Below are 23,013 nucleotides of genomic sequence, written 5' to 3' on the forward strand. Positions count from 1 at the left end.
AAGACTTATCATCAGTTGGGTCAGGTGATGTGGCAATACCTGAAGAAAATGACTTTGTTAGGGTGTCAACAGAGGCTATAACATATCTTGGTGGAGAGCATGCCCAGAACAGACCACAAGTTCAGACAGCTCATAGTATGCTGGCTAGTTTGGCCACAGTACATACAAATCCAACAATCAACCCTTCACTCCAGACAAGCCCTTCTGCAACTGCACTACCTAATGAAAAGCCTGTATCCACTTCCAATGGGATGAGTCAATTGGACGGCAACAGGACTCGACTGGAAATAGGTATAGTACAGATGAAGTAATGCTACGTTCACCTGAATAACCGTAATTACAATGTTCTTTTACTTAGTTACTTGTTTCTATAGTAACATTCATAGTGAAATAGTTAATCATAGTTAGAGTATATTTCAAAAGTATGTTAAATGTTAAAATGTTAAACACACACACACACACACACACACACACACACACACACACACACACACACACACACACACACACACATATATATATATATATATATATATATACAGGGCTTGACATTAGCACCCGGGTGGGTGGATTTGGCGGGTGGATTTCAGCAGTGGCATGTAACGCAGTCACTCCTACTAGCCACTTTGGCTGCTAGAATTTTATAAGTTAAATATATATTTTTCATTTGTAGTCTTCAAATAATTGTTCTAATAAATAATGTAAAATTTCCAGTCTTGGTGAGCATTCACATAAACACTGTCAGCTATGTCTGAAGTGAACGTAAAGTTAAGAAAGAAAACGCATGTGTAACAGTATAATGAATCCGTGTGTCCAGTCTTGAAGTGACAGCAACCTAATATATGAGATAATATAAAACATATCGGTAACACTTTATAATAACGTTCAGTTGTAAGTCATCTATAAGTGGTTAGTTAATGATGAGTTAATCATTTACAGAACATTCATAAATGATTAGCAAGTGATATACTAACATTTTATGTATGTTTTGTAAATTCTGTTACAAGTCATTTACAAGTGATTAGTAAATGATTAACTATTTATTTACGAAACATGACTATGCGTTCATAAATGATTAATAAGTGATATGTTAATGATTGTATGTATGTTTTGTAGATTCAGTTATAAGTAATTTACAATTGATTAGTAAATGATTAACTAATCATTTACAAAACATGAATATGCGTTTCATAAATGTTTAATAAATAATGTTTTTTTTTTGTATGTATATAGCAATTAGAGAGTGCTGAAAGTGTTGTAAATGCCTTGAATAGATCATTTATAACAGGTAAGTGTCACACATTTACAAGTGATGAATAGTTTACACTTTAGATTAGGGGATGCAGAAAGTGTTATAAATCATTTACCTATTCATCACTTGTAAATGTGTTACATATACATTCGTAGATAACATTCGTTGATCTTATGCCTTTTTGATTCTTGAAGTGGTAATCTACGAATGAAGTGTAAGACATTTACAAGTGATGAATAGGTTACACTTTAGATTAGGGGATGCAGAAAGTGTTGTAAATGATTTATAACACTTTCTGCATCCCCTAATCTAAAGTGTAAACTATTCATCACTTGTAAATGTGTTACATATACATTCGTAGATAACATTCGTTGATCTTATGCCTTTTTGATTCTTGAAGTGGTTATCTACGAATGATGTAAAAGACATTTACAAGTGATGAATAGTTTACACTTTAGATTAGGGGATGCAGAAAGTGTTGTAAATGATTTATTCATGCATTTACACATCTATAACACGTCTTTAACCACTGTGCACCTGATGTGAGCAAAACATACAAAAAAATTTAACATCATTTATTAAACATTTATGAAACGGATAGTCATGATTTGTAAATGATTAGTTAATCATTAACTAATCAATTGTAAATGACTTATAACTGAATCTACAAAACATACATAAAATAATTAACATATCACTTATTAATCATTTATGAATGCATAGTCATGTTTCATAAATGATTATTTAATCATTTACTAATCACTTGTAAATGACTTGTAACTAAATTTACAAAACATACATAAAATGGTAGTATATCACTTACTAATCATTTATGAATGTTTTGTAAATGATTAGTTCATCATTAACTAAAGACTTATAAATGACTTACAACTGAACGTTATTATAAAGTGTTACCAAAATATCTATATGGCAGTTTTTTCCCATGGTATCGATGTCAAAATTGTGGCCAGTGAAAATGCTGAGTGGCTAGTAACTTTGGAGAACCACTAGCCACAGTGGCTGGTGAGCAAAAAAGTTAATGTCAAGCCCTGTATCTCTCTCTCTCTCTCTCTCTCTCTCTCTCTCTCTCTGTAGTATATATACTACATTTAAATTCATTGTATTTATATTAATGCTTTAACAAAAACTAGAGGAAAAACTGTTTGATGTTTTCTTTTGTTTATCAGGTAGTTTGGGGATAACCACTCCAGCTAAAATTCAGCCAAAAATACAGTTTACCACTTTACGATCATATATTGAAACCACCCCTCTTAGCACAAGCAAAACCAGTCTACAACTAGAGGCACCATCACCAGGAGTGGACATCGTTAGTTCCAACGATTCACAACCAAAAAGCACTTCACCGTCAACAAGGTCTTCAAAAATACCCTATGACCAGTTAAAGGAACCAGGAACTAAAAGAACAGTGACCGATATAAAGAACACTAAAGGTATGAATTATTTGTCTCAAGGATGGAACATTGGTGTTTTTAGTGTGGGTGTGGCCGCTTGTGAGACTGAGACAAGTGTTAAAGGCCCACTGAAAGTGGACAACAGGAAGCTAAGGCGGGACATATTGAATGGCTACTCCCCCTTTTCTGAATAATCATATATACAGTCACTAATAATATGATTTAACGGTTTATCACTTTCGACCAATAGGTGGCGCAGTTACGAAATTGATGTGATGTGGTCAGAGTGAGGTGACAATGACACATACAAAGTTTTAAGTAGGGCAGATCAATAATATTGTTGAATATTAAATGTCCAAGCATTAAAGCAAGCAAGCAAGCCAAAAGCCAAGGAAACAGTGGCAAGGAACCAAAACTCCATCAGGTGACAGAATAGAGAAAAAAAAAAACCTTGGGAGAACCCAGGCTCAGTCGGGGGCCAGTTCTCCTCTAGCCAATAACAGTGTATTATTATGATCCAGGTGGTGACTGAAGGCGGTGGTGGAAGGTGGAACAGTGTATGATTATGATCCATGGTGGTGACTGAAGGGGGTGACATTATGCAGGCTGTGTGCATTTTTCTGTGGATTGACTGTTTTGAAACATATAGTAGTTACATAGCCCCTAGACCTCTGCTATCATTTAATTTTTGACAATATGGGACCTTTAAATATCAATATACTGTATATCAATATATTATTCTTTTACATTTACATTTATTCATTTAGCAGATGTTTTTATCCAAAGCGATTTACAAATGAGAACAACAGAAGCAGTTTGTAATGATGCTGGAGAAAGCAGGCGGAAGCGAGGATCTATTTGCAGGATTTAATAGAGAAACACATAGTACATATAATAAAGAACACGAAGGACAAAAGAAACAAAACCACGAGCAGGACCGAACTAGAAGCACCCATACATGTACAACAACTGACCAAGTAACAAGTGAAACACAAGGGCTATAAATACACAGGGACCAACAAGCTAAACAAGATAACAAGGGGGTGTGGCTAATGAGAAACACCTGGGGATACTAATAAACTAGAAAAACTACAAAGGACTACAAAACTCAGCACAAGACAGGAAATGACAAAAGAACACACACAACAAGTGGAACACAAGACAAGAATCATGACAGAGCCCCCCCTTTAAGGAGTGGATTCCAGACACTCCACAAAAAATAAATAAATAAATGTCAAGGAGGGTGGTGGAGCAGAGGTGGAACGGGGGAGGGATGGAGGGCCAGGTCCGTGGAATGGCAGAGGACCTGGAGACTGCGGCAAGATGGGAGGCCAGGGCAGAGCAGGCAGTGCAGGCGCCCAGGGCAGAGCAGGCGACCAGGGCGGAGCAGGCAGTGCAGGCGACCAGGGCGGAGACGAACCTTCAGGCGGCCAGGGCTGAGACGAACCTTCGGGCGGCCAGGGCGGAGACGAACCTTCGGGCGGCCAGGGCGGAGACGAACCTTCGGGCGGCCACGGCGGAGACGAACCTTCGGGCGGCCAGGGCGGTGAGGACCCTTCGGGCGGCCACGGCGGTGAGGACCCTTCGGGCGGCCACGGCGGTGAGGACCCTTCAGGTGGCCATGGCGGTGAAGACCCTTCGGGTGGCCATGGCGGAGCCCTTTGGCCCCCCCCCAAAAAATACTTGGGGAAAGTCCCGGGCTCTGAGCTGGATGGGACCAGCGGTGAAGAGGGCTTTGAGCGGTGCGAGACAATCGGCGAAGAGGGCTCTGAACTGGGCGGAACCAGCGGCGAACAGGGTTCTGAACTGGGCGGAACCAGCGGCGAAGAGGGCTCTGAACTGGGCGGAACCAGCGGCGAAGAGGGCTCTGAGCTGGGCAGGACCAGCGGCGAAGAAGGCTCTGAGCTGGGCAGGACCAGCGGCGAAGAAGGCTCTGAGCTGGGCAGGACCAGCGGCGAAGAAGGCTCTGAGCTGGGCAGGACCAGCGGCGAAGAAGGCTCTGAGCTGGGCAGGACCAGCGGCGAAGAAGGCTCTGAGCTGGGCAGGACCAGCGGCGAGGAAGGCTCTGAGCTGGGCAGGACCAGCGGCGAAGAAGGCTCTGAGCTGGGCAGGACCAGCGGCGAAGAAGGCTCTGAGCTGGGCAGGACCAGCGGCGAAGAAGGCTCTGAGCTGGGCAGGACCAGCGGCGAAGAAGGCTCTGAGCTGGGCAGGACCAGCGGCGAAGAAGGCTCTGAGCTGGGCAGGACCAGCGGCGAAGAAGGCTCTGAGCTGGGCAGGACCAGCGGCGAAGAAGGCTCTGAGCTGGGCAGGACCAGCGGCGAAGAAGGCTCTGAGCTGGGCAGGACCAGCGGCGAAGAGGGCTCTGAACTGGACGGGACCAGCGGTGAAGAGGGCTCTGAACTGGACGGGACCAGCGGTGAAGACTCTGTATTGGCAGAAGTGACGTGAACCGTCTCTGGATCGGCAGAAGCAACGTGAACAGTCTCTGGATCAGCAGAAGCGACGTGAACAGTCTCTGGATCAGCAGAAGCGACGTGAACAGTCTCTTGATCAGCAGAAGCGACGTGAACAGTCTCTTGATCAGCAGAAGCGACGTGAACAGTCTCTGGATCAGCAGAAGCGACGTGAACAGTCTCTGGATCAGCAGAAGCGACGTGAACAGTCTCTGGATCAGCAGAAGCGACGTGAACAGTCTCTGGATCAGCAGAAGCGACGTGAGCAGTCTCTGGATCAGCAGAAGCGACGTGAACAGTCTCTGGATCAGCAGAAGCGACGTCCTCAGTCCCAGCTGACCTGACGGGTGCAGGTTCGGCTGGACTGGTGTGAAGTGCAGGCTCGGCGTGAAGTGTCTCCACCTCCCCTACAGTGAAGGAGGAACCACAAAACTGCAGGACAAAGTCAATGTACTGTACCAGGGTCCAGCTGGGGTCTTCCTCTGGCAAACTTAAGCTAATTTCCTGTTGTAGTCCACTCCAGAAACAGTCCTTTAGCATAGCATCGTCAGCAGGAACAAGGTGACTATAAAAAATGAACTCCTCCACATAATTCTCAATTCTGCGATCATACTGATAAATAGAACAAAGTTTGCTCAGTGGGTTCCCGATAAAACCTGCTAGATCCATAGTGGTCAGTTGTTCTGTAATGATGCTGGAGAAAGCAGGCGGAAGCGAGGATCTATTTGCAGGATTTAATAGAGAAACACATAGTACATATAATAAAGAACACGAAGGACAAAAGAAACAAAACCACGAGCAGGACCGAACTAGAAGCACCCATACATGTACAACAACTGACCAAGTAACAAGTGAAACACAAGGGCTATAAATACACAGGGACCAACAAGCTAAACAAGATAACAAGGGGGTGTGGCTAATGAGAAACACCTGGGGATACTAATAAACTAGAAAAACTACAAAGGACTACAAAACTCAGCACAAGACAGGAAATGACAAAAGAACACACACAACAAGTGGAACACAAGACAAGAATCATGACACAGTTAAACTAACAATAGGACAACAATATGCAAGTGCTATGACCCTTTCCAGTTGAATCTAACACAGTACCAGTTTAAAAAAAAAAAGTTTTTTAAAGATGATAGAAGATAAAGTTAAAGATAAAGAATAGAAGAGAAAGTGTTACAGCACAGTAGGGCTATTGCAAACAGAAGTCTACTACAGAGAAATTTCATGTCGGCACATTATTTGAGTGGACTTTGCTTTTCCAGTAAGTGTGATCGGTACATGAGTGGAGCGTTTGGGCTGTGAGGGACAGAGCAGAGCAAGCGTGCAGCGCAAACACGGAGCGGAACATTGAGCAGAGAGCAATGGTGTTGTCTGTACGTGGAAAACTCGTCAAAAAAACATATTGTTATGTACAATTAAGCATATCGTTGTCGTGTAAACGTACCCTCAGTTTTGGTTTCCCTGGTTACTGATTATCTCCTCGTTTGTTTCTATGCTTACGTATAATTTTGCATTTTTTGCTGTTTTGTTCAGTCCCTTGATTGGTTCTCATTCCAGTATATATATATATATATATATATATATATATATATATATATATATATATATATATATATATATATATATATATATATATATATATTATTTTTTATATATATATTTTTTTAATTATTATTATTATTTTATTTATTTTTTATACATTTTATGTAAACGTATATCCCTGTTACAGTTAATTTTCCTGGTTGAAAAAACATTTCATAAAAAGGAGAGGCCAAATACAATTTGATGTAAGTAATGTTCTATTTATTAAAACCAAGTATAAATTTAACCCTCATCCTTCCCTTTTGGGGACTTGAACCACGAATACACACACAAAAAAAGTAACAAATCCTTCCCTTGCGGGTCACTTTGACCCCCATAGGAATGAATGGAATGCGAGGAATGCTTCAGTACACATAGAAAAACCTAAAAATGCTCAAAATTCTAACTAAAAATGCTAAAACTTTACAATTTTTATTTATTTATTTATTTATCTGAATGCATACTGAAGAAACTAGGACCCAGCGGAACTATGGGGGTATTATTGTTGCATTATTCCAAATAAATAGATTCATATTCACAAAAAAATGTAAAGAGATTCACAAAAATGTATCGAATTCACAAATAAATAGATTAAGATCCATAAATAAATGTAAAGAGTTTAACAAAAAAATATAAAATGCACAAATAAAAAAATGAGATTTGCAAATAAATAAAATATTTACAAATGTTTTATAATTTTACAAACACAACTCTGTCTGGCATTTATTTGTGAATCGGTTCCTGTGCATTTGTAAATCACTGCACACATTTGTAAATCGCTGCACACATTTGTGAATCGGTTCCTGTGCATTTGTAAATCACTGCACACATTTGTGAATCGGTTCCTGTGCATTTGTAAATCCCCTCACGCATTTGTGGATTTTGAAACACTTCTAGCGTCGACGTGCAGACAAATCCACAAATACGTGGACTCCACCCACCGTGTACTCAAGCCAATCAGATAACGGCCACATCGAGCTGGCCAATCGTAGCACGTTCTCGCTTCAACCAATGACGTTTGGCTTTACACTGGGAGATCTTGCTCTGAAATAACTGCTCATTCATCTGCATTTGCTCAAATAGGAAGTGTACGTGTAAAGGCCCATAAAATATGTTTAAAATTTGGATTTTGTTAGAATTACACCATTAAACTGCTTGTCAAGCCAATAAGCCACAATTTTTATGAGCCTTGAAAAAAGCCAGAGAAACAGCACTTTGCATCTCTGTTATGAGAACAACGCGTTATGGACGCGTCACGTTATTCAAGATAGAACAGAAAAGCATCAAGTAGCAGACTAATGAATAACTGGGTTTAACCCATAAATAGCTACACGAGTTTTTAATTTGCATTGCAAGATTTTTGCAGCATCGACCCCAGTAGCCTACTACACGCTGATGCTGAGGCTCGTTCTGTTATTGGGTGGTCATTTGGGCTTATATATGGTATTCTACATGACATTTATTTATGTCCCATTGCTGGTATTTGTCACCGCGACTGTGCTTTAAAAGGCAAAATCGTATATGTTTTGTAATTTCTTGCATCGTGTCTATCCCGTGCGAGGCTGCCTATCTACACTGGGCAAACCGAATGTGCAAGTAGCCGCTACATCAGAAGAAGTGCGGGCATCCGTTTACTATCAATGAATGCCCCGCGTCCAGGACACTATCACGAAATATGATTTTTCAAGTTACCAGCACTAGTCAATAAGTAGGCTACGATCAGAGCCATTAAGAGTACGATTATGCAGACATGTCTGCAGCTAAGCAGACGTCTCATAGGGAACATGTGTTAACATTTCAAACATGCTAGTTTTACATTATTTTAAACTGCTACGGCAGCAGTGAATAGATAAGTGCCTATTTGCTTTTGACGCGCTGTGTCGCGCCTCTTGCCGGTGTAGAGACTGTTCATGATGCTCGGAATCTCTGATTATCATAAGTCCCTGAATGTATCCTGATGGAAATATAAAGAGGCCTTAAACTCCAACAATCTTTTGAAAATAGTGTTTTTAACACACAGACAGTTCAGCGCTACTACTGCTCCTTTCAAGGATGCAAGAATCAGCTCCCGCCCCCAGGTGAAAAGCCAAACGTGATTGGTTGAAGCGAGAACGTACTACGATTGGCCAGCTCGATGTGGCCGTTATCTGATTGGCTTGAGTACACGGTGGGTGGAGTCCACGTATTTGTGGATTTGTCTGCACGTCGACGCTAGAAGTGTTTCAAAATCCACAAATGCGTGAGGGGATTTACAAATGCACAGGAACCGATTCACAAATGTGTGCAGTGATTTACAAATGCACAGGAACCGATTCACAAATGTGTGCAGCGATTTACAAATGTGTGCAGTGATTTACAAATGCACAGGAACCGATTCACAAATAAATGCCAGACAGAGTTGTGTTTGTAAAATTATAAAACATTTGTAAATATTTTATTTATTTGCAAATCTCATTTTATTTATTTGTGTATTTTATATTTTTTTGTGAAACTCTTTACATTTATTTGTGGATCTTAATCTATTTATTTGTGAATTCGATACATTTTTGTGAATCTCTTTACATTTATTTGTGAATATGAATCTATTTATTTGGAATAATGCAACAATAATACCCCCATACGGAACAGCTCATTTGCTCCAAATAGAGCTATAAGGCATCTAGTGGCTAGAGTCATGAAATATCATGTATATATATATATATATATATATATATATATATATATATATATATATATATATATATATATATATATATATATATATATTATATATTTTTTTTTTTTTTTTTTTACAAGAGATCGGCAAAGACACCCAATGTAAAATATTTTGAGCTGAATTAAAAGGTTTATGCACAGGGGCGTGGGAAGTGGCGGTGCTGCAGCACCTTCTGTTTTCACAGGATTGTAAATGCAACGCAAATGTTTGTTCATTAACATTTATTCATTTTTAGCATTTAGTCATTTATTTGTAATAAACACTTTAAGTGGGCTATTTAAAAAGTGTTATTTATATGTTAAATTATGTTTTTAAAACATAATTTAAAAGTGTTACGTAATTAACAATATATTTTTCTCGCCACAAGTTATGTTGAGGGTACCACACCGGTCAGTACTGTCAGCCCGATCTCATCCCAAGGCGTCATATACTGACGCTTTTGACATTTCGTTTACATCCAACGCACATGGCACTCTTTAGCGTCAATATGAGACGCAGATAGATATGGGCCAGAAGGCGGCTCCTAACGGTCTAACCCTAACCCTACCCCAGACCTAAATGATGTTTTATTAACAAGGTTCGGGAGGAGCACGTTCAGATAATTAACACAAGTGGAAAGCACTCAGCAATCAATGGTGAGAGGTATAAATACTCAGCAGTCTCACCTCATTCCATTGACAGTTTTTGCAGCATCCCTCCACCACCCCTTCTCCACACTTCTAGTACTAAACACTTACATACGGGGGGAGTACTCTGGGTTCGGGCTAAACTCCAAGCTCGGAGCCCTCCCTCCGGACAGCACGCCATATACGCATTAAACTTACCCATTCAAATTATATGTAAGTGTGAACTCGTGAAACCTACCCATAACCGAACAAAGCTCTGTGCGTGTCATATTGACACTAAAGGGTGCCATGTGCGTTGGATGTAGACGAAATGTCAAAAGTGTCAGTATATGACGCCCTAGGATGAGAATGCGTTGGTACTGTACATATACAGCAGTGGAGATGAATGATGAAATAACATTTTACTTTGAATTAGGAATGTCATATAAAGGTATAGTGCGGTCTCTGGGATTAAGACATGGGTACATAAGTGAAAGACACCTGAAGCGCATTCTTAAGTTGAATGGGCTTTTTCGTCGGAAATTTGCTGGCTTGAGTGAAATACTCGGGTCATGAATAAAGTCCCGTTTAAGGCAATAAACAAAAACAAATTATGAGAAACGTAAATTAACAAATAACAAAGTAAATTATGACCGGGGTAAAAGGAGGAGCCCATATCGCGTATGAAGATTTGGTTCCCACATGTTATAAAACTGGTAGCCACTAGAAACGGATGTCGTTCCCTCAACATATTAAAGGTGCTCTAAGTGATGTTGGATGACGTCACTTCTTGTTGACGTTCGAAGTATTGTCAAATAAAACGGAGGCTAGCTAGACCCTCCCTCCTCCTCATCCGCGCACTAACCCACCAAACCCCACCCCCAAATCCTTCTTGTCGGTTATTGGCTGGAACAGTTTGTTATGTTTCGTTAGCCCAGTTTGTTTTTGTTGCCGTTTGTGGAGCCTGGGCTGTCTACAGAGACTGTTTTTTTTACAGTGTGTTCAGGGGACAGGTAGTTAGCGGATAGTGAGGAGATGTTTGCTGTATGTGACAAAAAATGTTTTGGCCTAAAAAACGCATGACATCGCTTAGAGCACCTTTAAGTTGTGGCCACGAGAAACGGATGCCGTTCCCTCAACATATTAAGCCGTGGCCACGAGAAACAGATGTTGTTCGCTCAACATACGATCTCGTACCCACGAGATATTATGACGTTCCCATGACTTAATATCACGTTCCCACCAGTTTATATGTTGTGGCCACGACAAAACCCAGTGAACCGAACATGTCCCCTCCTGGTCACCGTATGTTATATTGTGTGTGCGTAGAAAGAATTTGTCCGCAGCCGCTCAAAAAAAAAAACAAAAAAAAAAAATAAAAGCAGTATCAATAAAGTCAAAAATGTGATGTGCAGTCAGGTTCGAGCATGTGCGCTGTTTGAACGAGTGTTCTCACTGATACGTTTGTTGTGATTCAGTCTTGATATTGTTTCTTATTCAAAAGTGGTGACCTTTTTCAACCTAAAACCTCTTCCCGCACCCCTGTTTATGCATGGAATTGTGAGTTTGAAGAGAATGTGAGGAATGTGCTTAAATTACTAAATTACTATTTATTTATTATTTATTGATCAAATCTAGTAATTTAAAGGTAAATAAAATAATAACAAAAAAATATTATAAAATAAAAATAACAAAAAATATACCAATTTTTTAAATAAAAAAATAGAAAAAAATATTATCAAAATGAAATAAACTCTTTATGAAAAAAAAGAAGAAGATGCTTTCTTGGCTTCGGGTCGGATTTATTACAAAACGCGAGGGACATTATTCCAAAATAATCACTAAAGGCAGTAACAATTTTAACAACTTACTTTTTAACTAGTCTACTTTTTAACTATTGCCTCCTCTCACGTGACTTTCCTCCCATTCATTCTCAATTATCCCCCCATCAAACTCTCTGCGCTTTGGGGGGTCTGTTAAAAGTCAATGGGCTGAGAGGAGGCAAGCCTCCCGCTGTAACTTTACTTGCGGGTGTCGCTGTTGGACAGTGTTACTTTACAAAAACTAGTGACTTACACTTTTTAATGTCACATTGTGTAATATTTGCATTGTTGAGACGAAGATGGAGAGACTCAAGAAGTGACAACACGTAGAATGCAACAGGACGTCTCTGAATGGTTAGTTGACGATTTTATGTTGCTGATGTGGAGTTAACTATCTTTAATTAGCATATTCTGTCATGATTATCTATAAATCACTCGTATAGGAACTGTTGTGAGATGCACAGAGTGACTTTCTATTGCATGTGAAAAGACAGATGCTAGTTTGAGCTGACTCACAAATGTGCTTGATTACAACAACTCTTCCTCTTCTCAACATGGACTGTGTTCCTGGGGGTGGGGTTTATGTAAATTTTAGGGTTGGTGATGTCACTGACCTGTGAGGAATGTTGTGTTGTCCATACCAGCTGTTTCTTGTAGTCCTTAAAAAACGATGTCTTTAAAAGCAAATATCTCCCTTCATGCGCGTAATTTGCACGGGGGTTACGGGGGTTATGACCCCCCCAAAAATCTGATCCAGCTAATATAACCCCCCCCCCCCCCCCCATATTAAAATAAATATGAAATATTCCGAATGAATACTTTTGTTCGTTTTCTTTATTTCATTTGCCAGCAAGAAAGATAGTATCATATTTTAAATAATCTGTAATGTACTTCCCGCCCACCGCACCGCCGACTACTTGGTATTACCCAACCCGCTTTCTCTACCAAGTTTGTTCACTATATTGCGCAGTCGCTGGGATGAATGGTTGGAGAAAGCTGACGGTGCATGCTAACGGATGGAAAGATGAAAAAGGACACTGAAAGGCAGCCAGACAACGATTTTTCATTGTTGGTCGACACCATTTTTTACAGTCTATGGTCGACACCAGCCAAAAAGAGGAAAAATCCTGACCAAACGGAGGTGCGTTTCTCAAAGTGTGAGGCGCGGGCGCGTGCGCGGCCCACTGCTGGGGGGGAATAGAGACATGACAAATGGGGCGCGACAAACAGGTTTTGTGCCCATCTTTTTAATTCCTTTATTTATTGACCATACACTCAAAACAAAACAAAGACACATTTAAATGTAAGCCTTGCTGAACCTTTTTACACGTAAGTTTAAAAGTAGTAGCTAGGCTATCACTTTATGGTTCCCATGGAGACGCGTCATTCATTGCTTGTCACACCGCAGCCACAATAGCGCTGAATGAATGACTGATGATCTGCTTTTATTTCTTTTTATTCAAAATTTCACAAATTTGTTAGCTATAGCAGGATATATCTGATATTCCGATTGTCAAATATGTGCAAGTGGATGTGTTTTGTTGTTTAAACACCTTTATAACGATCGCGTTAGTTGTATGCGCAACGTATTTTAGGTAAGTTATCTTAAAATACCTAAAAACAAAAATACGTAAATTATTAGGAATTTACCACCTCCGGCTCAATTTGAGATTATTATCATTATTTTTATTTTTTTATAATTTTTTTGTTCTTTTTGCAGTTTGCAAAGTGACAAAATGAATCAAAGCACAACTAGTCCACACTTTCCCAGTTTCTGAATTTGATGTTATCAGAGGCTAAATGCAAACACAATTTTTTTTTATCTACTTTTGAGTCTTATTTCATGCAAAGTGATAATATAATTGCACTTTCATTTTCTCTCTTTGAAAGTTTTTAATGCTGTTATTTGATGTTAAGTTTTTAAAATGTGATGTTAATAAAATACATTTTAACAGATAAACTTAAAGATTTTGTTAGTGGATGGTGAGTTTTGGTGATGCCCACCAATATGTGAAATCTGTTCAGAATAAAGGTGCAAGCTGCACTCCAGTGTGCCACCCTATATTGTAATATTGAGAGTTGAATTGTGCATAATACATTTGCTGCATGTAGGTGCCAATACAGTGATGCAATTGATTAATCTTTAAGTTTTTTTTTTTTTTTTAGTTTTTTTTTTTATAAGATATTGAACACACAAAAAATCAATTAATTGGAAGCTGCCACTGCTGGCTAGTGCTTAAACACTGTGTCATTATGGCATAAATAGTCAAGTGAACAACTGCATTTACGTTAAGTAGCCTAAATCAGTAAAAGTATCACAATGTATTTCTAAAACAGGAACGGCAAATTACCTTTTACACAAGAAAATTATTCAATAAATAAATTAATAAATATGCAGCGAGTTTAACCCCCCCAATGGTAGACCCAAAGTTACGCCCTTGTCTCCCTTTGCTTTGAACTTTGAGCGTTGTAACTTTGCAGATGTTGTTTATGCTCAAACAGCAACATTACACACTAACTAAAGTAAGAAAAGTGAAATCATACTCAACCACCCCTTTAAAAGAATATTACCAGCTCAAGAATGCAGTGAATGTAAATTTTTCTTGATAACTTTTGAACTTGAATATGAAAACATAATCATATTTTAAAAGTTATGTAGTGTATTCCAGCTTTATTTTTATGAGCATTCATGTTAATTAGAGATCAGTTTGTTAAATGTACAAATTGCAAAAGGATTGTATATTGTTGAATGTGTTTTATGTAGTTACATGCTTTTCTATTGTTTGTTATTGTGTTTTGCCAGTTACCTCAATAATATTTCCTGTACCTCTTTTGATTTCCACAGGTATATCACCTTTTCTAAGTACAAGTACAACCTCCCCTCGCCCGACTGGACATGGCCATTTTGTATTCTCTGAAAATGATAGAAGAGTTACAGAGACGGACCAGTCAGTCTCACAGGGAATAGTTCCTTCATTGAAGCCAAACCCTGCCTCTCCAACCCATGCCCAACCCAAGGACCCTTGTGGCACTGTTGTGGGCCCCTGTGTTTTTTCCAAAGATCAAAACAATGCTGATATATATGGTGCAACAAATGGCAGCTTTTTAGTGTGGGCAGACTTAAAACGCACACTGTCATTTGCATGGGAGCTGCATGTATTTGGTTCTGCTGCCCTCTTCCTTCTGCTTACTGTTGGCTCTGTTCTTGGCTTAGCGTTAGCTCCCAGCTTGAATTGCCCCCACTGTGGTGAACTGATACTTGCCAATAGCCTCTTGCTAGTTGTGGGTGCGGTTAGAGCTGGCCACTTTTTGCTTGACCCATATGGGACACGGTTCCTCCTGCCGCCTCCTGTAATAATAGCTTTATATACGCTGCCATTACCACTGTTAATTTTGGCACAGGCTGCATTAGTGATGTTGGTACTAAAAAAGGCAGGAGTAACTTGGCTACCACCGACACTTCAGCGCCCCCCTCTTTTAGGAGTATTAGCTGTTTTACAATGCACTCTCCTACTTGCTGCAGACTTACTTTCCCCTGCACTTTCGCCTGCTGTTCCCATCGTCCTACAGAGCCTCACGCTGACTGCAGGCCTGACACTGTGTTTAGGCTACCTTTTCTTTGCACTGCCACGCCTCTCCCACACACATGCAGCTCGGGGAAGAAATAAGGGAATAGGTGAAGAAAAAGTGAGGGTTTTAGCATGGGTACTGGCAGTATGCGCTCTTCTTGGGGCACTGTGCTGTCTTTTGCATATTTATTCCTGCATGTGGCTATATGGACTACTAGGAGACTGGAGGCGCTTCCGTTGGGCATGGTGGCTCTGTCAGTTCTGGGTACGACTGTTGGAGCTTGTCTGGGCTTTCTGCCTGCTTTTGGTGTCTTCCTGGGTCTTCTGGAGACCCAATGGAGGCCACATATGTGGAGCACCAAGGCAGGAAGGGGCTGCCACAGAAAGCTTGCCCTCACCCTCTCAATCATCAGATTCTACCAGCAGACATACATGCTGGGCAAAGATTGTGCAGAGCCTCAAGGTAAGGCAACAAAGGAAATCTGAAAGCAATGGAATTGGAGGGTCCAGTAGTAGTGCAGCGGCTGGAGAGTTGCCCAATAACTGGGCAGGACAAGAGCGATCAGGGGCGGATATTAGCAAGAGCCTCATACGAAATCAGGATCCACTCAAAGACAGCAATCTGAAAAGCTTTGCAAGGGGCTCTGCTGGTTCATTGCTAAGGGTGCAGCCACGTGCTCATCCACCTCAGTGCTCTTCAAGTAGCAGTCTGGACAGGGACAAGGAGTCAGCCTTCTCACTCTGCGATTTTGACCTGCGCCCTCCAACCCCAATTGATCTTGGCCGCAGTATTGATGAGGCACTTCATCATGAGCATCTGTTAGGGGGCAAAAGTTTATTCTATCCACTGCGACCACTATCACCTCCTCCATTTCCAAACCTGTGGATGCGACGGAATAGTGACCCCCAAATAACACTGTCATCGAGCAGTGATGAACACACTTTGCTCACAGAGTCTTCCACAGGTCTGGATCGCTCCATTCCTAGTGCTGTGCCCAGCCGACAGGTCACAGCTCCCCCTACACCGACTCATCAGGGCTTCCGTTGGGTCTCTGAGGCACCAGTGCCTTCCTCTTTGTCCTGCCCGGTCTCACTGCACCCTTCCCCAAGCACAAGCCATACTCTTGTGCCCAGTCCAGAAAACACAAGGCTTTTTCTAACCCCTGACCTTGAAAGTTCACAATCAAATAGTAGAGGGGGGCATAGATATTTGAAAGTCACGCGAAATGATGACTCAGCCAGTGTTGGCAGTGACATTATTGACCTTTGAACATGGTGTGGCACACAACAACTCCAGGTTAAAATGCATTCGCATTCTCCAAAAATCAGAGATTACATATTTAATCATGACTTAAGTCAAATGTGAATAAGTGCAATCAACACTGAAAATATTTACTTCAAATTACTTGTTTACAGTTATGTACATACAATAGAAGTCTATGAGGCAAGGCATTCCAAAAGTGTGTATTTTGTTTTCACTATTATATATGTTTTTGTATAAAATGTTTTTTCTTATTTGGTCTGGAAAGTTATCATCATTGTCTTTTTAGTGGTAGGACCACTATTATAGGCTAATTAACTTCTAATAATGTGTTATTTGTGTAATTTCTGTTGGTGGGGTGTCTCCATGTAAAGGACTTCACAAAGAGTTACTAGTCTCCTGTCATTACTTGTAATATTTAGGTATTGTGGCTATACTTGTGCAGTAGTGTGTATGTTAATGTTTATGCGGTTGCAGTGCCTTGTCCCATAGACCAACCTAAGTGCTTCTAAGCATTGTGAAGACCTGAGTCTGGATAGTAATTTTTTTTCTTCCTTCTTTGCACTGCATTTAAACAGAATGTATACTGTATGTGTCAGAACATGTTGACTTTCTTGCCCATGCTTTGTACTTCCAGTTTATTCCTGCAATACAGCATACCGAAAACATACCAAACTATTCCCACAACTGGAGTTATGTGTAGTAAAATCATTGTTATATAAATGACTTGGCAACTGACAGAATAGCAGACCAAAACTTTGTTGGTGTATTCAACAGTGTAGCCAAATTTCAACACAGTTGGATGCTCAACTCATCATTACTTTATACAATACAGTAGAACTCATGTCTGAGCAATAAATGATAGAAAGCTGTGAGTATATCTAAAACAGAGTTTATTTTTGTTTGTAAATAATGGTGTATTGTGGTTACATGCAATGCATTTACTGTGAATGACAATCTTTCCCATTGCAAGAATATTAACTGATCATAAAAAAATACACTATTGTCAGTCAATGACAAATGCATAGACAAATGCATATTAACATTTGTATAGTTTTCCTTCTTTAAAAAGAGAAATCAGTGCCATAGTAGAAAATAAACTGCATCACATATTAGCCAGGCACTATATGTGCTTGTATTGTGCTGTGACATATTTTTTAATGAAATGATTATCTTTCATTTCAGCTTTAAAAAAGTCTGAATTAACTGTTTGCATGGTACTGACACCTGCTGTAATTTTATTGATCAAATGATGCTCAAATAAGAGCATTTTAACCAGGCCAAACCCCACACATGGTATACTGTCAAGCACACTTTCAGCATTTAAAGAGATGATTTATGAGGGTGGAGTAATGCTGTGCAGTCCCAGCTAATTATGCCAGAATGTGGTAGTCCCACGTATCTATATGTCTCTATGTATTTTTGTGGTCAAGTTTGCTTTTAAATAAAACAGAAAGTGTTATCACCAACATACTGTACTATTTAAAAGCCTTTTAATTGAAGGGTTTTCATGGTTAATCTGAGTTTAACTGAACTCAGTTTACCCACTGAGTTATCTTACTTCCCACATGACTTTCACAAACTTTAATAATTTAAACAAGCACTGCATTTGTGCTTGACATTCATTTAAGCTAAATTAATTAATATTAACATATTGGTAAAAGTATTATTTAAACAGAAAAAAAAAACAGAACTAAAAAAGATGTTATCATAAATGTGTTCTTTCATGAGGTATAAAAACATTACCAGTTTTTGAAGAAATCAGCCAATGAATGGTGTATTTACAGTATAGTTATCTTTGTTGCACATTTCATTTGGGAAAACATACTGTATCTTATAATTAGAAAAATTATCATTATAAAAAATATTCTGACAATTTATTTAGTGATAATTCTGGTGCAAGGTCCAGAACTCAAGTATTAAATCTCAGTGCGGAACTTGACAGTGGTATTCTTCATCTTCTGTTTGTAGACTTCATCAAACTGTTCATTTTTTGCCACAGTGAAGTGACCTTTCCAGTCTCCAACTTTACCTTTTGTAACACAAAGACAAGATTAAAGCAAATAATAGGACATAATTTAGAAGTCTAAATTAGATAAGTGGTTTATTAACCTTTCCGCATGAAGGGTGAGATCTTGAAGTCCATGACTGGGAGAGTGGAATAGTTAGTCATTTTGTTCTGTTTCATGGCATCAAACTGAACCCCTTTTGTTATTTTCTCCCTGTCTTCAACTGAAGTGGACGAACCCAAGAAGGAACACAAACGTTCCACCTCACGTCCAGTGTCCTGAGTAAGACATGTAAAAACACATTTAACTTTCATGTTGATTTTATGCTTCATAAAAAAATGTCACATTATGAACTGAACTTACTTCCACCAAATCTTCATAGAACAAGTAGAGTAAGTTAGAATATGTCTGTTTTTTCTCCCACCATCCACTGACATGGTCGAACCAAGGACCAAACACATCTAGGGAATATTAAAACAGTTCCTCAGTTGTAATCTTGATTTATGTAGGTCATGTAGATACATTTTACCTTTTAACTCTCCAAATGTTTTTGTAGTTATAAAAACATATTTTAATATAATAATATATAATAATTTAATATAATTTCCTGACACTAAAGTGGTTCTTTAGTTATTACCATTGTAATTGACTAATATGATTTAATTTCATTACTGTACAAATGAAATGACATTTTACTTACTCTTTCCTTCCATAAATTTCTGTAAGAAGGTGTTCCAGTCTCCTGGTTCAGGTTCTGCCATATTCATTCGATCAAAATGAAAATAGGAAACTGCATTGTCTTTTGCATTCCGAGCTACATACACAATCTGTAATGAGTGGACAAAAATTATGTCAAGAAACAAGATTTGCATTACATTCACTAAATTACACAGCTAAAGCTATCTTAAATAGAGGGAATGTAGCTTTCAATCCACAGGGTCCCTATGCTGAGTTCACTGCTCCCTACTAACTGAGTACACATCTGTTCAAGTTCACTTCACTTGACAAAACACGCTGCAGTGTTATCAAACACAGATGAAACTTAAGTCACTCATTTTAGAGAAGATTGAGATTTAATGGCCCTCATTTATCATTCTTGCGTAGAAACGGGCGTATATGTTAGCGTAAGATTATGCTTACACTCCTCTCACCACCTGATTTATGAAGCTGTGCGTACCTTTGAAATCCAGGTGTACGCAATACCTGCGCTTGATAAATGGCGCGGCTGAAAACGAGCGTCATTAGAATAACACGCCCCTATATATTCAAGTATCCGCTCCCTCCACGCCCTCATTTTACGCCATGGACACACGGAAGACGGCAAAGAAGAGAAACTTCTTTGAGAAAGAGAAAGAGAAACCAGGGAAGTGGAAAGAAACAAAATTGATTTCTAGATTTTTATTATTAATGACGCTTATTGTTATTTAGAAGAAGAATGTCGTTATTATTTGTATTATTATTATTATTATTATTATTATTATTATTTAAAAGAAGAAGAATGTCATTTTTATTATTTTGTCAGTCTGAATAATTTTTTGGTCATTGAAAAGCCTTTCATTATTAAACCCAGTCCGTGCACACCTGCCGGGCCTAACCCTGGCCTAACCATCGTTTTAAAGAATAGTACAACGGCGAGCGCGTCGAGTATAAACGCCACGGTCGTTTACTGCGGTGGTGCGCGCGCAGTCTGCGGAGACTCGCGCTGCGGTGCCAGGCGAAAGTATTTAAAGCAGCACTCAGTAGCTTCGGGATTTCTACGCTGTATTCTCGCTTTTTGCTCGCAGGTTTCTCTCTAGAGCTCCCCCCACAGCTTCGGAATAGATATTTGACAACACTGTTGTAAAAACTCGTTGGTGATTCTCAGACACCAGAGGCTAGTAGATCAACGACACCAAAGCAGATGGGACATTCTTTAAAACGTCTTCTTCATTCAGGTTCGGACAGCGTGAGGGAGTGCAATAATGACAGCATTTTAGCAGATTTCTTTTGGCCGTAAAGCAGTTGTTTACATCGCGAGACCTGATATCACGCGATACTTCCTGATGCGGCGGCCGGCGGCCCGCCGCCCCAAAGTTGCAAGTGCGTATTTTCCGCTCACGGGCACCAGGGGGGTGCGAAACGACCACCATTCAACCCGAAATAAGTATTATAACCATTCCAATGACTCCGAAGCTGTTCAGTTAAGGTAAAAAAGTTACTTAGTTCACCTTTAACAAGGCTTGAAACGTCAGGTAAAGCGCACAGGCTCGCAACTGAAGGAATACATATGCATCAAATGCTTTGGTAAAGTCACACAAAATTAAACATTGAAGTCCATGTTGCACAAAAATAAACACTGAAGTTTATAATTACTATGTTGTTGTTTTTTTTTACAGTGGGTAATAATATATCATATCTTTTAATTTGCCAGTGCGTTTTGTGGTGTTAGGAATTGTTTTTCTGCGCATTTCCGCACTAACTAACACTAACGTGCGTACACCACCTCCTGAGCTGGCGTAGGATTTGAGCGTGCCGTACGCCAACGTCCATATTGATAAATCTCAAAGTCACCGTGGTTTTGGGTGTACGCCAGGTGTACGCTGGAAATTTGGTGTACGCACTTTTGATAAATGAGGGCCAATGTGTTTTGCCCACCAGGTGAACAGCTTCACCTTGGCACTAATTCTGCAAGTCCCTGGAACTCTATTGGAGGGATAGAATATAATTTTTCCAAAAGATGTTTCCTAATTTCGATGGTGGTGATGGTGCTGTCCTAACATCAGTCTAAAATCTCCCATAGGTGTTCAGCTGGATTGAGATCTGGGGACTGGTTGAGATCATATGCCATTCACATTTTTTTCATTCTCATAAAAAGATTCAGTGAGCCCTCGTGTTATCTCGCGTTACCTCATTGTCATCCCGGAAAAGATCTTACACCAGGATAAAAAAAGTTTCATCATAGGATAAAGGTGATTACTCAACAATACTTTATTGATTTGAAGGGGACAAGTGGGTCAAAACCATGCCAGCAAAATGTATAAATCCACCAGATCTCCTGTATTTTATTTTTATTTTTCACCCATCTATGAATATTCCTTCATTTAAATCATGTTTCTAAGTTGTGCACTTAAGTTTGGTAGTATGAGATTCACATTATACTATGATAGATTGATTACATGTTGTCACCTACATCACATCACAGAGTGAAAGGAGCCCATATACTTTACCCTTGAGTTCTGCTCCCAGAAGGACTTGGGCACAAGCTGAACAGGCAAATGAGTTTTGATGAGGCGAGGAGAAGTAGGCAGATTATCAGCCAGCTCTGTCCCTGAAAGTAAATAAAACAAACAAACAAACAAACAAACACAATGTGGTTCCAATTTTAGTATCCTTCAGTATCCTAGTTGTCATTGTGGTTAAACCAAGATATACAGTAAATAAACAATACCATTCTAATTTGTTTATATAGGTAATGAACCTCACAGAACAAAACTATGCTGGGTATAAGAAATCACAATCCAGTTTACATCATGCACAAACGCTTATGGACAACTTGCACTGAGCTTTGTTACTTCTGTTTTCAAATATTGCAGTTCACTAGGTCCCTTTCAATATGGTTCACTCGCATTGCATCAGTTTCTGACTCTTATGGGGAAACTCAGTTTTCTCCGAATACCTCGGAAAATCAGGTCTGTGCTTTACACAGACAAATGGCTTTTCAGCCCGCTAGAAAGGGCAGGGCTGACTGCCTATTTAAGTTGCGCAAAAAGGCCATTTAGTCAGATTTCCCTCCTTCAGCGTGAAGACGCTGACTCTGAAGACGAAGAAGCCTTTCTACTCGCCGTCGATAACAGCCTCCTGCAGCGTACCAACGGCTTCTCTTCTGCAGCGACAACTTTCACAGTGCAAGCTGCGAAAAGAACAAATTTCACGGCGCAAGCCAATTAAAAAGAGCATATTTAATTTCTTAAAGAGCAAGTGCGTTTGTTGCAAAATGTCGTACCACGAATGTGGCTACATCCTTCGGACGAGCACTCTGAGAGTGTCAGCTGTCTGGGCCGCACCCATGCAGAGGCTGCACTCACAAAGACCAGCTGCTCGCACTGTGAGAGCATGAGTCTCACACAGCTGCGCTGGCAGATCGTTTCCTAGAAAAAAATAAGTGATCCTGCCTTGCACACTCTCCTGTTCTCTTCCCCTCTAGAGCCGAGACGGAAGAAACGGCGGAGCCGTGGTGTGGAGCAACAGGGCTGCAGCGAGATCATGCTGGCTCAGCGCCCACGTGCCTTGATAACTCCACCCACCCGCAGCTTAAAGAGTTGCGAAGCCTAGGCTCCGGAA

General features: G+C 39.9%; 2 protein-coding genes across 2 annotated transcripts in view; one reads left to right on the plus strand and one right to left on the minus strand.

Moving 5' to 3' along the window:
* Nucleotides 1–17,566, plus strand: LOC308681173 (uncharacterized protein). The gene is made up of 3 exons (XM_081349830.1): nt 1–291; nt 2,440–2,703; nt 14,700–17,566. The coding sequence occupies exons 1-3, from the start codon at nt 138–140 to the stop codon at nt 16,691–16,693; spliced, it is 2,412 nt and encodes an 803-aa protein (XP_081205956.1). The 5' UTR covers nt 1–137; the 3' UTR covers nt 16,694–17,566.
* Nucleotides 17,562–23,013, minus strand: part of LOC308681174 (cytosolic sulfotransferase 3) — a 26,741-nt gene continuing 21,289 nt past the window's right edge. The window contains exons 4-8 of the mRNA XM_081349831.1: nt 21,900–22,000; nt 19,394–19,520; nt 19,057–19,154; nt 18,797–18,971; nt 17,562–18,716 (exon numbers count right to left, since the gene is read on the minus strand). Coding sequence (XP_081205957.1) covers nt 18,604–18,716; nt 18,797–18,971; nt 19,057–19,154; nt 19,394–19,520; nt 21,900–22,000 — 614 coding nt within the window. The 3' untranslated portion in view covers nt 17,562–18,603. The remainder of the gene's footprint in view (nt 18,717–18,796; nt 18,972–19,056; nt 19,155–19,393; nt 19,521–21,899; nt 22,001–23,013) is intronic.

Source organism: Scardinius erythrophthalmus, assembly GCF_964197995.2.
Source record: "Scardinius erythrophthalmus genome assembly, chromosome: 20".
Lineage (NCBI taxonomy): Eukaryota > Metazoa > Chordata > Actinopteri > Cypriniformes > Leuciscidae > Scardinius > Scardinius erythrophthalmus.